The 15,145-nt window shown below is 30.9% G+C and overlaps 2 protein-coding genes across 6 annotated transcripts; both read left to right on the top strand.

Moving 5' to 3' along the window:
• Positions 1–433: 433 nt before the first annotated feature.
• Positions 434–3,670, top strand: LOC106343681 (E3 ubiquitin-protein ligase RGLG1-like). 5 transcript variants are annotated; one of them, XM_013782965.1, is made up of 12 exons: positions 784–959; position 1,197; positions 1,244–1,617; positions 1,717–1,801; positions 1,893–2,033; positions 2,138–2,251; positions 2,352–2,449; positions 2,537–2,616; positions 2,709–2,814; positions 2,886–3,013; positions 3,105–3,261; positions 3,345–3,670. In XM_013782965.1, the coding sequence occupies exons 1-12, from the start codon at positions 909–911 to the stop codon at positions 3,480–3,482; spliced, it is 1,473 nt and encodes a 490-aa protein (XP_013638419.1). In that variant the 5' UTR covers positions 784–908; the 3' UTR covers positions 3,483–3,670. The 5 variants fall into 5 exon arrangements, with proteins under 5 accessions (XP_013638416.1, XP_013638415.1, XP_013638419.1 ...); XM_013782962.1 differs by lacking the exons at positions 784–959; position 1,197 and adding an exon at positions 434–688; XM_013782961.1 differs by lacking the exons at positions 784–959; position 1,197 and adding an exon at positions 715–739.
• A 7,921-nt stretch (positions 3,671–11,591) lies between these two features.
• LOC106292443 lies at positions 11,592–12,745 on the top strand. Its single transcript, XM_013728028.1, has 3 exons — positions 11,592–12,002; positions 12,143–12,316; positions 12,359–12,745. Exons 1-3 carry the CDS (start codon positions 11,592–11,594, stop codon positions 12,743–12,745), a joined length of 972 nt encoding a protein of 323 aa, XP_013583482.1.
• The last annotated feature ends 2,400 nt before the right edge of the window (positions 12,746–15,145 follow it).

Here is a 15,145-nt window from a genome sequence, read left to right as displayed (position 1 = left end):
TAACATATACAGAAAAATCTAAATTTTTATAATATGGTTATTGTGATTTTTTTAAATTATTTAAATAGTTTAAAATTAAACAAATTTGATAGAAGATACATTATTTTTTATCAGATCTTTATTATTCAAAATCATTAATTGTCATATATACTTTAGCCACATTAGAAAATTCCGTAATCTTTATTTAAGGAAATAATAAATGACATTAATAATGAATTTATGGTTAGTTTAATAAAAAAACTTATAATATAATTAGATGAACCAATATATTTCTCTAATAATTCTAAGAATCATCCTAGCGAGGACACGTGGATACAAAAAGAAGTTGTAATGTTTCACAATAATATATAGGGGATTGATGAAGTTAGGTTGGTGGGCCAAGTGATTGGAAGACTGTATAAGCAATGGATTCTTTTAGAAAGGTGATAAGGATGAATATAATGATTTGATCCAAAACTAGAAGCAAACATTAATGGGGTTGATTCATGATTGACATTTTTTTTCAAAAAAGAAGAAAAAAAGAGAGGTTAGATTGCTTTTTGAACAAAGCAAAATAAATAATTATATTCCGTTTGGGATTCAATCCACCATTGATTAAAATTTAAAAGAAGATCCCTTGACCTCTTGAGAAGAAGAAGAAGAACAACCACTGATCTCCAGGAGTCCTTGTCGTTACAAAATATAAAAGGTGGGATTTGTCTATCGTAGTTCTCCATCTATTTGATTTTTATGAAAAAAGGTGAATCTTACAGTAAAGTGTATATATATATATATATATGTGTGTTTTGTATCTCTTTATTCTTAACTTTGTCTCTTGTGCTTATTGTATCTACTGTTTCATCAATAAAATTCATAGCCGGAAAAAAAGGAGATTTAAATCTGGGAAAAACTAATAGTATAATAGAAAGATGGGTAGATCCGTCAAGAGGTCTTTGAGCATAATAATAAATTTTGGTAACGTATGGTAAGTCAGGACGAGTCGGTGGATCGCAAGAAACGTGATTGAATCTTAATCTTCTTCCTTAAACGTGTTATGATTGATAACAGCGCGGCTTTTTGCTTGTAAACCGCTTCACGAAACTTAGTGCCAACCTATAGTTGCCCACATACGTACATCTTCTGCATGTTGATATTGTGATAGCCATTGGTACATTTGCATGTTGAATCAGTTCTCTTTTTCTTTCTTTGGAAAAGAGGGTAAGATTCCAAAATTTCTGAATCTTTCTTTTTTCTTTTATTCAAGGTACTGATCTTGAGCTTCAAGTTTGGAATCTGAATAAAGTTTTGATGGGAGGAGGGAACTCTAAAGAAGACTGGAGGCAAGAGCCGCCATCATCATCATCATCATCATCATCATCATCATGGGCTTCTCATCAAAGTTATCCTCAGTCTGGACCAGGCAGCTACAACTATCCTCCTCCACCCTCTTATTCTCCAGCTCCCAGCTTTGGTGGTCAGCCGCCTTCTTATAGTCAAGAAGAGCAGGGCTATGCTTATCCTTATCCTCCCCCACAGCCACAACCACAGCCTTCACAGACTCATGCTGCTCCTCCTGATAGAAAAAAGTTTGATCGGAGGTATTCCAAAATATCTGATAATTACGCTTCTTTAGATCAGGTGAGAGCTTCTTTCTCTTTAACAAGTGATGAATGAATGATACACAAACAGTTTTGGATTTGCCTTAAAAAAATTGTTGAATTATGAATCTGATTCCAGGTGTCAGAGGCTCTAGGGCGTGCAGGTCTTGAATCTTCTAATCTAATCCTTGGTATTGATTTCACCAAAAGCAATGAGTGGACAGGTTTGGTTTGAGTTTCTCTTTCTTCATCTAGGTCAAGGAGAGGACATGCTAGGCTAGGCTAATCATCATCATTTTGGTTTGCGTGCTGCAGGAGCCAAGTCCTTCAGTAAGAAAAGCTTGCATCATATCAGCAATACTCTCAATCCTTACGAGCAAGCTATCACTATCATTGGAAGGACCTTAGCCGCCTTTGACGAGGACAACTTGATTCCTTGTTTTGGTTTTGGTGACGGTAAATCACCCACTTGCTTACTTGGTCTTTGCTATTTCATTTCAGATAATTAATGGCTTATATATCATCAACATTTTGCCCTCCTCCTGATCTCTCTTTTGCAGCATCAACTCATGATCAAGACGTGTTTAATTTCTATCCAGAGGGTAGATCCTGTAATGGATTTGAACAAGTTTTGGCTCGCTACAGAGATATTGTACCTCACCTTAAGCTCGCAGGTTTCTTTTTTTTTTTTCTCTCTCGCCTGCCCTAGCATTCTCTATCCCCAAACTTTAAGTAATTAGAGCGGTGTGTATTGTATTGTATTGTATTTTTCAGGACCGACATCTTTTGCACCCATCATTGAAATGGCGATGACAGTGGTTGAGCAGAGTAGTGGCCAATATCATGTGTTAGTGATCATAGCCGATGGACAGGTTAATATTTTTGATTCCTAAGTTGTGGTGTGATCCCTCTGATCTCTCTGTGTCTAAGGATATCAATTTGGAATCAATCAATCTCAGGTAACAAGAAGTGTGGATACGGAACATGGACAGTTAAGTCCCCAAGAACAGAAGACTGTCGAATCAATTGTGAAAGCAAGGTGTGTGAATATCTACTACTAGTATGTTTCAATTTTATTTTATGTTTGTAGATGTTATGTAATCAGTTCCTTCATTTTCTTTTGTGTTGCAGTGCACTTCCTTTGTCAATAGTGTTAGTTGGGGTGGGGGATGGACCATGGGACATGATGCAGGAATTTGATGATAACATACCTTCCCGAGCTTTTGATAACTTCCAAGTAACCTCCTCCTTCTTTTGTAACATCTTGTAACATCAAAGATTGATTCTTACATTTGCCCCTGTTTATAGTTTGTGAACTTCACGGAGATCATGTCGAAGAACAAAGAGCAGTCTCGGAAGGAGACAGAATTCGCACTCTCTGCTCTCATGGAGATTCCTCCCCAGTACAAAGCCACCATAGAGCTTGGCCTTTTAGGGTAATTAATTAACCAAAACCACAAAAACTTTGAAACGGCTGTATTGTTATGAAAGTTGTTTTTATCAACTTTATTCTTCACATTTTGCCAGGCGAAGAAATGGGAATATCCCAGAGAGAATCCCACTTCCACCTCCGGTGCAGGGCGGATCAACATTCTTCAACCCATCAAAAGCTTCCCCAGCACCTAGTTTTGAACCGAGTGTACCTACTTATCCGATGGAAAGCAAGGATGTGGACGATAATCAGGTAAAATAGTAGAAACGTCGAATGTGTTTGAAATGTTTTCTTTATATAAACTTTCAAAAAGTTGGTTCTGTGAACAACAACAGCTATGCCCGATATGTCTGAGCAATCCCAAAAACATGGCGTTTGGTTGCGGCCATCAGACATGTTGTGAGTGCGGACCAGGCCTTAAGGTGTGTCCTATTTGTCGTGCACCCATCCAGACAAGAATTAAGCTCTACTAACAACGACCATTTCTCTCTGTAAAATATATAATAATAAGAAAACAAATGTGTGTGTTCTTTTGTTCTTTGACTGGGTTCCGAAACCATTGGCTTGTTGGCATTAAAGCAATATTGTTATATTTTTTGAATTTTTTTCGATATCTATGTGTTAACACCTACAAAACCTTCTATATACTGGCTACTTTTTATTGTTGCTCTAAATTTCCGAACGACATTCTAAATTTGTATCAATGTATGTTAAACTCTATTTCATGGTATGTGTGAATCGTTCTAGTTTTTATCAATTAATTAGTAAAACTTCATAATACTATCTAAATCAGCGGAATAACAACTATAAAATCGCTATTCTCTTGAAACAGAGACAACAAAGGTTACAAGACTTTTTGAACATCATCATATTTAGTGAGGATGCAACTATCCATTAAAAAATATTGTCATATTTTTTGAATTTTTTTCCAAATCTATGTATAAATTGCTACGAATATATTGAGTTTTACGTGAAACGCACTATATACTAAAGCCTATATTTTTTAGTATTGTTTTAAAATTTTTAACCACATTCTACATTTGTATTAATATATGTTAAACTCTTTTTCATGATGCATAGAAATCGTTCTAATTTTTTATCGGTTAATTTAATAAAACTTCATAATACTCCCTAAATCGGTGGACTAGCCACTATAAAATCGCTATTTTCTAGAGAAACGGAGACAACAAAGGTTCTAAACCTCCTTGAACATCATAATATGTTAGTGCATGATGCAACTATGCATAAAAACAGTATTGTCATTTTATTGAATTTTCTCAATATCTATGTGTTAACCCTCCTACGAAAATATTGAGTTTTTCGGTAAATACTCTATATATTCAAGCCTATAATCTTTAGTGGTGTTTTAAAAATTTTAACCACATTTAACATTTGTATTAATGTATTTTAAACTCTCTTTCATGGTACATAGGCATTTTTCTAATTTTTTATCAATTAATTTAGTAAAACTTCATATAATTCCTAAATCAGTGGACTAGCCATTATAAAATCGCTATTTTCTAGAAAAACGTAGACAACAAAGGTTCCAAGCCTCTTTAACCATCATCATATGTTAGTTTAGGATGAAACTATGCATTAAAGAAATATTGTTATATTTTCTGATTTTTCTGAAAATCTATGTATTAACCCTACGAAAATATTGAGTTTTACGTTAAACGCTCTATATACTGAAGCCAAAACTTTTTAGTGTTTGTTTAAAATTTCAAACCACATTATACATTTGTATTAATGTATGTTAAACTCTCTTTCATGGTATATGGGAATCGTTATAATTTTTTTATCAATTAATTTAGTAAAACTTCATAATACTTCCTAAATCGGTGGAATAACCACTATAAAATCGCTATTTTATTGAAAAAAAGAAACAACAAGGGCTCCAAACCTCTTTGAACATCATCATATGTTAGTGCAGGATGCAACTATGCATTAAAACAATATTCTCATATTTTTCGAAATTTTCTAAAAAACTACGAAAATATTGAGTTTTGGGTAAATGCTTTATATATTGAAGCCTATAATCTTTAGTGTTGTTTTAAAATTTCTAACCACATTCTACATTTGAATTAATGTATGCTAAACTCTATTTCATGGTACATGAGCTTCATTCAATTTTTTTTAGAAATCAATTTAGTAACACTTTTTATACTCCCTAAATTAGTGGACTAACCATTATAAAATCGCTATTCTCTAGAGAAATGAAGACAACAAAGGTTCCAAATCTCTTTGACCATCATCATATATTAGTATAGGAGGTAAATATGCATAAAAGCAATATTGTTATATTTTTTGAATTTTTCTCAAAATCTATGTGTTAACCACTACGAGAATATTGAGTTTTAAACGCTCTATATACTAAAGCTTGTACTTTTTTAGTTTTGGTTTATAATATCTAACCACATTATACATTTGTATTAATGTATGTTAAACTCTGTTTCGTGGTATATGAGAATCGTTATAATTTTTTTATCAATTAATTTAGTAAAACTTGATAATACTCCCTAAATCGGTGAAATAACAACTATAAAATTGCTAATTTCTTGAAAAACGGAGACAAAGAAGGCTCCAAACCTATTTTAGCATTTTTATATGTTAGTGCATGATGCAACTATGCATTAAAACAATATTGTCATATTTTTTGAAATTTTCTCAAAATTTATTTGCTAACCTTCGCTAAGAAAAATATTGAGTTTTTGGTAAATGCTTTATATACTGAAACCTATAATCTTTAGTGTTGTTTTAAAATTTCTAACCACATTCTACATTTGTATTAATTGCTAAAATCTATTTCATGGTACATGAGCATCGTTCAATTTTTTTTTAGAAATTAATTTAGTAAAACTTCTTATACTCCCTAAATTAGTGGAATAACCAATATAAAATCGATATTCTCTAAAGAAATGGAGACAACAAAGGTTCCAAACTTCTTTGACCATCATCATATATTAGTACATGAGGCAACTATGCATTAAAGTAATATTGATATATTTTTTGATTTTTTCTCAAAATCTATGTATTAACCCCTACGAAAACATTGAGTTTTACGTTAAACGCTCTCTATACTGAAGCTTGTACTTTATTGTGTTGTTTTATAATTTCTAACCACATTATTCATTTGTATTAATGTATGTTAAACTCTCTTTCGTGGTATATGGGAATCGTTATAATTTTTTTTATCAATTAACTTAGTAAAACTTTATAATACTCCCTAAATGGGTGGAATATTCACTATAAAATCGTTAATTTCTTGAAAAACGGAGACAAAGAAGTCTCCAAACTTATTTGAACATCATCATATCTTAGTGCAGGATGCAACTATGCATTAAAACAATATTTTTATATTTTTTGAGATTTTCTCAAAATCTACGTGTTAACCCCAACGAAAAATATTGAGGTTTTAGTAAATGCTTTATATACTGAAACCTATTATATGTAGTGTTGTTTTAAATTTTCTAACCACATTCTACATTTGAATTAATGTATGCTAAACTCTATTTCATAGTACATGAGCATCATTCAATATTTTTTAGAAATCAATTTAGTAACACTTTTTATACTCCCTAAATTAGTGGACTAACCATTATAAAATCGCTATTCTCTAAAGAAATGGAGACAACAAAGGTTCCAAACTTCTTTGACCATCATCATATATTAGTACATGAGGCAACTATGCATTAAAGTAATATTGATATATTTTTTGATTTTTTCTCAAAATCTATGTATTAACCCCTACGAAAACATTGAGTTTTACGTTAAACGAACGCTCTATATACTGAAGCTTGTAGTTTTTTAGTTTTGGTTTATAATATCTAACCACATTATACATTTGTATTAATGTATGTTAAACTCTCTTTCGTTGTATATGAGAATCGTAATAATTTTTTTATCAATTAATTTAGTAAAACCTGATAATACTCCCTAAATCGGTGAAAGAACAACTATAAAATCGCTAATTTCTTGAAAAACGGAGACACAGAAGGCTCCAAACCTATTTTAACATCATCATATGTTAGTGCATGATGAAACTATGCATTAAAACAATATTGTCATATTTTTTGAAATTTTCTCAAAATCTATTTGCTAACCCTCGCTACGTTAAATATTGAGTTTTTGGTAAATGCTTTATATACTGAAACCTATAATCTTTAGTGTTGTTTTAAAATTTCTAAGCACATTTTACATTTGTATTAATGTATGCTAAACTCTATTTCATGGTACATGAGCATCGTTCAATTTTTTTTTTAAATTAATTTAGTAAAACTTCTTATACTCCCTAAATTAGTGGACTAACCATTATAAAATCGCTATTCTCTAGAGAAATGGAGATAATAAAATTCCAAACCTCTTTGACCATCATCATATATTAGTACATGAGGCAACTATGCATTAAAGCAATATTGTTATTTTTTTTGAATTTTACTCAAAATCAATGTGTTAACCCCTACGAAAACATTGAGTTTTATGTTAAACGCTCTATATACTGAATCTTGTACTTTTTAGTGTTGTTTTATAATTTCTAACCACATTCTACATTTGTATTAATGTATGTTAAACTCTCTTTCGTGGTATATGAGAATCGTTAAATTTTTTTTATCAATTAATTTCGTAAAAATTTTATAATACTCCCTAAATCTGAGGAATAACCACTATAACATTGCTAATTTCTTGAAAAACAGAGACAAAGAAGGCTCCAAACCTATTTGAACATCATCATATGTTAGTCTAGGATGCAACTTTGCATTAAAACAATATTGTCTTATATTTTGAATTTTTCTCAAAATCTATGTGTTAACCCCTACGAAAAATATTGAGGTTTGGTAAATGCTTTATATACTGAAACCTATAATCTTTAGTGTTGTTTTAAAATTTCTAACCATATTCTAAATTTGGATTAATGTATGCTAAACTCTATTTCATGGTACATGAGCATCGTTCAATTTTTTTTACTCCCTAAATTAGTGGAATAACCATTATAAAATCGCTATTCTATAGAGAAATGGAGACAACAAAGGTTCCAAACCTCTTTGACAATCATCATATATTAGTACATGAGGCAACTATGCATAAAAGCAATATTGTTATATTTTTTTAATTTTCTCAAAATCTATGTGTTAAGCCCGACGAAAAATATTGAGGTTTTGGTAAATGCTTTATATACTGAAACCTATTATCTTGTGTTGTTTTAAAATTTCTAACCATATTCTACATTTGTATTAATGTATGCTACACTCTATTTCGTGGTACATGATCATCGTTCAATATTGTTTAGAAATTAGTTTAGTAAAACTTCTTATACTCCCTAAATTAGTGGAATAACCATTATAAAATCGCTATTCTATAGAGAAATGGAGACAACAAAGGTTTCAAACGTCTTTGACCATCATCATATATTAGTACAGGAGGCAACTATGTATTAAAGCAATATTGTTATATTTTTTGATTTTTTCTTAAAATCAATGTGTTAACCACTACGAAAATATTGAGTTTTACGTTAAACGCTCTATATACTGAAGCTTGTACTTTTTAGTGTTGTTTTATAATTTCTAATCACATTCTACAATTGTATTAATGTATTTTAAACTCTTTTTCGTGGTATATGAGAATCATTATATTTTTTTTATCAATTAATTTAGTAAAACTTTATAATACTTCCTAAATCGGTGGAATAACCACTATAAAATCATTAATTTCTTGAAAAACGGAGACAAAGAAGGCTCCAAACCTATTTGAACATCATCATATGTTAGTACATGATGAAACTATGCATTAAAACAATATTGTCATATTTTTTGAAATTTTCTCAATATCTATGTGTTGGTAAATGCTTTATATACTAAAACCTATAATCTTTAGTGTTGTTTTAAAATTTCTAACCACATTCTACATTTGTATTAATGTATGCTAAACTCTATTTCATGGTACATGAGCATCGTTAAATTTTTTTTAGAAATTAATTTAGTAAAGTTTCTTATACTCCCTAAATTAGTGGAGAAACCATTATAAAATCGCTATTCTCTAAAGAAATGGAGACAACAAAGGTTCCAAACTTATTTGACCATCATCATATATTAGTACATGAGGCAACTATGCATTAAAGCAATATTGATATATTTTTCGAATTTTTCTCAAAATCTATGTGTTAACCCCCTACGAAAACATTGAGTTATACGTTAAACGCTCTCTATACTGAAGGTTGTACTTTATAGTGTTGTTTTATAATTTCTAACCACATTATTCATTTGTATTAATGTATGTTAAACTCTCTTTCGTGGTATATGAGAATCGTTATAATTTTTTTTATCAATTAATTTAGTAAAACTTTATAATACTCCCTAAATCGGTGAAATATCCACTATTAAATCGCTAATTTATTGAAAAACGGAGACAAAGAAGTTTCCAAACTTATTTGAACATCATCATATCTTAGTGTAGGATGCAACTATGCATTAAAACAATATTTTTATATTTTTTGAGATTTTCTCAAAATCTACGTGTTAACCCCAACGAAAAATATTGAGGTTTTCGTAAATGCTTTATATACTGAAACCTATTATATTTAGTGTTGTTTTAAAATTTATAACCACATTCTACATTTGTATTAATGTATGCTAAACTCTATTTCATGGTACATGAGCATCATTCAATTTTTTTAGAAATCAATTTAGTAAAACTTTTTATACTCCCTAAATTAGTGGACTAACCATTATAAAATCGCTATTCTCTAAAGAAATGGAGACAACAAAGGTTCCAAACTTATTTGACCATCATCATATATTAGTACATGAGGCAACTATGCATTAAAGCAATATTGATATATTTTTCGAATTTTTCTCAAAATCTATGTGTTAACCCCCTACGAAAACATTGAGTTATACGACGCTATATATACTGAAGCTTGTACTTTTTTAGTTTTAGTTTATAATATCTAACCACATTATACATTTGTATTAATGTATGTTAAACTCTCTTTCGTGGTATATGAGAATCGTAATAATTTTTTTATCAATTAATTTTGTTAAACTTGATAATACTCCCTAAATCGGTGAAATAACAACTATAAAATCGCTAATTTCTTGAAAAACGGAAACAAAGAAGGCTCCAAACCTATTTGAACATCATCATATGTTAGTGCAGGATGCAATTATGCATTAAAACAATATTGTCATATTTTTTGAAATTTTCTCAAAATCTATGTGCTAACCCTCCTTACGAAAAATATTGAGTTTTTGGTAAATGCTTTATATACTGAAACCTATAATCTTTAGTATTGTTTTAAAATTTCCAACCATATTTTAAATTTGTATCAATGTATGCTAAACTCTATTTCATGGTACATGAGCATCGTTCAATTTTTTTTAGAAATTAATTGAGTAAAACTTCTTATACTCCCTAATTTTGTGGATAAACCATTATAAAATCGCTATTCTCTAAAGAAATGGAGACAACAAAGATTCCAAACTTCTTTGACCATCATCATATATTAGTACATGAGGCAACTATGCATTAAAGCAATATTGATATATTTTTTGATTTTTTCTCAAAATCTATGTGTTAACCCCTACGAAAACATTGAGTTTTACGTTAAACGCTCTATATACTGAAGCTTGTACTTTATAGTGTTGTTTTAAAATTTCTAACCACATTCTACATTTGTATTAATGTATGCTAAACTCTATTTCATGGTACATGAGCATCGTTCAATTTTGTTTAGAAATTAATTTAGTAAAATTTCTTATAGTCCCTAAATTAGTGGACTAACCATTATAAAATCGCTATTTCTTGAAAAACGGAGACAAAGAAGGCTCCAAACCTATTTGAACATCATCATATGTTAGTGCAGGAAGAAACTATGCATTAATACAATATTGTCATATTTTTTTGAAATTTTCTCAAAATCTATGTGTAACCCCTACGAAAAATATTGAGGTTTTGGTAAATGTTTTATATACCGAAACCTATTATCTTTAGTTTTGTTTTAAAATTTATAATCACATTCTACATTTGTATTAATGTATGCTAAACTCTATTTCATGGTACATGAGCATCGTTCAATTTTGTTTAGAAATTAATTTAGTAAAATTTCTTATAGTCCCTAAATTAGTGGACTAACCATTATAAAATCGCTATTCTCTAGAGAAATGGAGACAACAAAGGTTCAAAACCTCTTTCACCATCATCATATATTAGTACAGGAGGCAACTATGCATTAAAGCAATATTGTTATTTTTTTTGAAATTTTCTCAAAATCTATGTGTTAACCCCCTACGAAAACATTGAGTTTTTACGTTAAACGCTCTATATACTGAAGCTTATACTTTTTAGTATTGTTTTATAATTTCTAACCACATTCTACATTTGTATTAGTGTATGTTAAACTCTCTTTCATATAATTTCTAATCATATGTTAGTACATGATGAAACTATGCATTAAAACAATATTGTCATATTTTTTGTAATTTTTGCCCTAGAGAGAAACTCTCTCGAGCCCGCATCCCAAGGCGCCGTTTCGATGGATCTTCCTTGCTCCAACCACGACGCTCTTTCCTCCTCTCTCTGAAACAGCCATGCTCCTCTCCATGGACATGATGGTGACTATTCCTCCGTCGTGGCTCCGCCCCCCTCCAGATCCGCCGCCCCCGTCGTTCCTTGGCCTGATGCATCACTGCTCTTCCTCCTTGAAGATGATGGTGACAGCCCTTCCTCCTCATTCACAGCCCAGGCCTCCTTCAAATCCAGCGCGGAACAAGCATCTTCCGATTGAAACTCCTCCCGTCAAGCCACCAGAACCTCCAGACCCACCGGACGTCTCCGTCAGCCTCGTTCTTTTCACTTCCTCCAGCCCTTCTCCACAAGCTAATCAAGTCCTAGATCTGATGTTTAATTTTTCAAGAGTTTCAAGTAAGCTCAGTGATGATGGTGTTGTTCTTGTGTTCACTGGTGACACCATCTTTGTCAACTGGCGTTCTTCTCCTGTGGTATACAGGTTGTATCTTTGTCAGTTCGGAATGGGTCTTCTCCCGGCTCTTATTCCAACTTTCATTTTATCAATCCGCTTATAGACGTCCAGGTCCACCTTAGCTCCTTACTCTCTGTTTACTCCTATTCTTTTGGAAAGGATGCAATGCTAGATGTGTGGGTGACTTTGGATTTGTGGTTTCTGGCTTTATTTGGTAGTGTACTGATGGACTCAGTGTCCTTTGGTTATATCTTTGTGCCTCTTAGTGGTTTTTATGTTGCGTTGATGCAACTCTCTACTGCAGTATGCAGTCCTATTATTGTATTCAACCTGGTTTGTGGTGCAGTGTCTGTGTGTTTCTCTTCTTGGTGGCAGTTGAAAGAGACAATCATTGTGATTTGTTGCTTGGTGAATATGGTTATGGCGGGTATTGATTGTCCGCTTGGCTCCTGTTTGGAGCAGTCTCTTTTCCCAATATTTCCTCATGTATGGAGTGAATTGGATGAACATGTGTGGCTGGTATTGCAAGGATTCTCCTCCCGGCTAACGCTCTTCCCTGCCTTTAGTGCAGTGGTTGTGACTCTCAGAGTTACCCGAGATGCAATCGTTCAAGAAACTCATGAAACCGTTGTGATGCGATTTCTAATGTTTACTTGTTGTGATTTGTATTTTCATTCTATCTTAGGTTTATCTGTTTCGTATTCCATTGGGCTCTTTGTAGCTTTGTTGTACTCTCCTTTCATGGAGAGTAAACTCTTCTAAATTTAATACAAGTTGGTTTGATAAAAAAAAAACCACTATAAAATCGCCAATTTCTTGAAAAACGGAGACAAAGAAGGCTCCAAACCTATTTGAACATCATCATACGTTAGTGCATGATGCAGCTATGTATTAAAACAATATTTTCATATTTTTCAAAATTTTCTCAAAATCTATGTGTTAACCCCTACGAAAAATATTGAAGTTTTGGTAAATGCTTTATATACTGAAACCTATTATCTTTAGTGTTGTTTTAAAATTTCTAATCACATTCTACATTTGTATTAATGTGTGCTAAACTCTATTTCATGGTACATGAGCATCGTTCAATATTTTTTAGAAATTAATTTAGTAAAACTTCTTATACTCCCTAAATTAGTGGACTAACCATTATAAAATCGCTATTCTCTAGAGAAATGAATACAACAAAATTTCCAAACCTCTTTGACCATCATCATATATTAGTACAGGAGTCAACTATGCATTAAAGCAATATTGTTATATTTTTAAAAATTTTCTCAAAATCTATGTGTTAAACACTACGAAAATATTGAGTTTTAAACGTTCTATATACTGAAGCTTGTACTTTTTAGTTTTGGTTTATAATTTCTAACCATATTATACATTTGTATTAATGTAAGTTAAACTCAATTTTGTGGTATATGGGAATCGTTATAATTTTTTTATCAATTAATTTAGTAAAACTTTATAATACTCCCTAAATCGGTGGAATAACCACTATAAAATTGCTAATTTCTTGAAAAACGGAGACAAAGAAGGCTCCAAACCTATTTGAACATCATAATATGTTAGTGCAGGAAGAAACTAGGCATTAAAACAATATTGTAATATTTTTTTGAAATTTTTCAAAATCTATGTGTTCCCTACGAAAAATATTGAGGTTTTGGTAAATGTTTTATATACTGAAACCTATTATCTTTAGTTTTGTTATAAAATTTCTAATCACATTCTACATTTGTATTAATGTATGCTAAACTCTATTTCATGGTACATGAACATTGTTAAATTTTTTATAGAAATTAATTTAGTAAAACTTCTCATACTCCCTAAATTAGTGGAGTAACCATTATAAAATCGCTATTCTCTAGAAAAATGGAGACAACAAAGGTTCCAAACTTCTTTGGCCATCATCATATATAGGTACAGGAGGCAACTATGCATTAAAGCAATATTGTTATATTTTTTGAATTTTTCGCAAAATCTATGTGTTAACCCCTACGAAAACAATGTGTTTTACGTTAAACGCTCTATATACTGAAGCTTGTACTTTATAGTGTTGATTTATAATTTCTAACCATATTCAACCTTTGTATTAATGTATGTTAAACTCTCTTTCGTGGTATATGGGAATCGTTATAATTTTTTATCAATTAATTTAGTAAAACTTAATAATACTCCCTAAATCGGTGGAATGACCAATATAAAATCGCCAATTTCTTGAAAAACGGAGACAAAGAAGGCTCCAAACCTATTTGAACATCATCATATGTTAGTGCAGGATTCAACTATGCATTGAAACAATATTGTCATATTTTTTGAAATTTTTTCAAAATCTATGTGTTTAACCCTTACGAAAAATATTGAGGTTTTGGTAAATGCTTTATATATTGAAACCTATTATCTTTAGTGTTGTATTAAAATTTCTAACCACATTCTACATTTGTATTAATGTGTGCTAAACTCTATTTCATGGTACATGAGCATCGTTCAATTTTGTTTAGTAATTAATTTAGTAAAACTTCTTATACTCCCTAAACTAGTGGACTAACCTTTATAAAATTGCTATTCTCTAGAGAAATGAAGACAACAAAGGTTCCAAACCTCTTTGACCATCATTATATATTAGTACATGAGTCAACTATGCATTAAAACAATATTGTTATATTTTCTGATTTTTTTTCAAAATCTATGTGTTAAACACTACAAAAATATTGAGTTTTAAACGTTCTATATACTGAAGCTTGTACTTTTTAGATTTGGTTTATAATTTCTAACCACATTATACATTTGTATTAATGTATGTTAAACTCTATTTCGTGGTATATGGGAATCGTTATAATTTTTTTATCAATTAATTTAGTAAAATTTTATAATACTCCCTAAATCGGTGGAATAACCACTATAAAATCGCTAATTTCTTGAAAAACGGAGACAAAGAAGGCTCCAAACCTATTTGAACAACATCATATGTTAGTTCAGGATGAAACTATGCATTAAAACTTAATTTTCATATTTTTTTGAAATTTTCTTAAAATCTATGTGTTAACCCCCTACGAAAAATATTGAGGTTTTGGTAAATGCTTTATATATTGAAACCTATTATCTTTAGTGTTGTATTAAAATTTCTAACCACATTCTACATTTGTATTAATGTGTGCTAAA

The sequence above is a fragment of the Brassica oleracea genome, chromosome C5 (genome assembly GCF_000695525.1).
Source record: "Brassica oleracea var. oleracea cultivar TO1000 chromosome C5, BOL, whole genome shotgun sequence".
NCBI lineage: Eukaryota > Viridiplantae > Streptophyta > Magnoliopsida > Brassicales > Brassicaceae > Brassica > Brassica oleracea.
This window is presented reverse-complemented; position numbering and strand designations above follow the sequence as displayed.

What these genes read in the sequence shown, in the direction of transcription:
- LOC106343681 (XM_013782965.1), top strand. Translation starts at nt 909, where the DNA reads ATGGGTAGATCCGTCAAGAGGTCTTTGAGCATAATAATAAATTTTGGT. An exon ending in GAATCAATTGTGAAAGCAAG is followed by an intron (nt 2,617 to 2,708) that starts GTGTGTGAATAT and finishes TTTGTGTTGCAG; the next exon opens with TGCACTTCCTTTGTCAATAG. An exon ending in ATAGAGCTTGGCCTTTTAGG is followed by an intron (nt 3,014 to 3,104) that starts GTAATTAATTAA and finishes ACATTTTGCCAG; the next exon opens with GCGAAGAAATGGGAATATCC.
- LOC106292443 (XM_013728028.1), top strand. Translation starts at nt 11,592, where the DNA reads ATGCTCCTCTCCATGGACATGATGGTGACTATTCCTCCGTCGTGGCTC. An exon ending in ACTGGCGTTCTTCTCCTGTG is followed by an intron (nt 12,003 to 12,142) that starts GTATACAGGTTG and finishes TCTTTTGGAAAG; the next exon opens with GATGCAATGCTAGATGTGTG. An exon ending in CTATTATTGTATTCAACCTG is followed by an intron (nt 12,317 to 12,358) that starts GTTTGTGGTGCA and finishes TCTTGGTGGCAG; the next exon opens with TTGAAAGAGACAATCATTGT.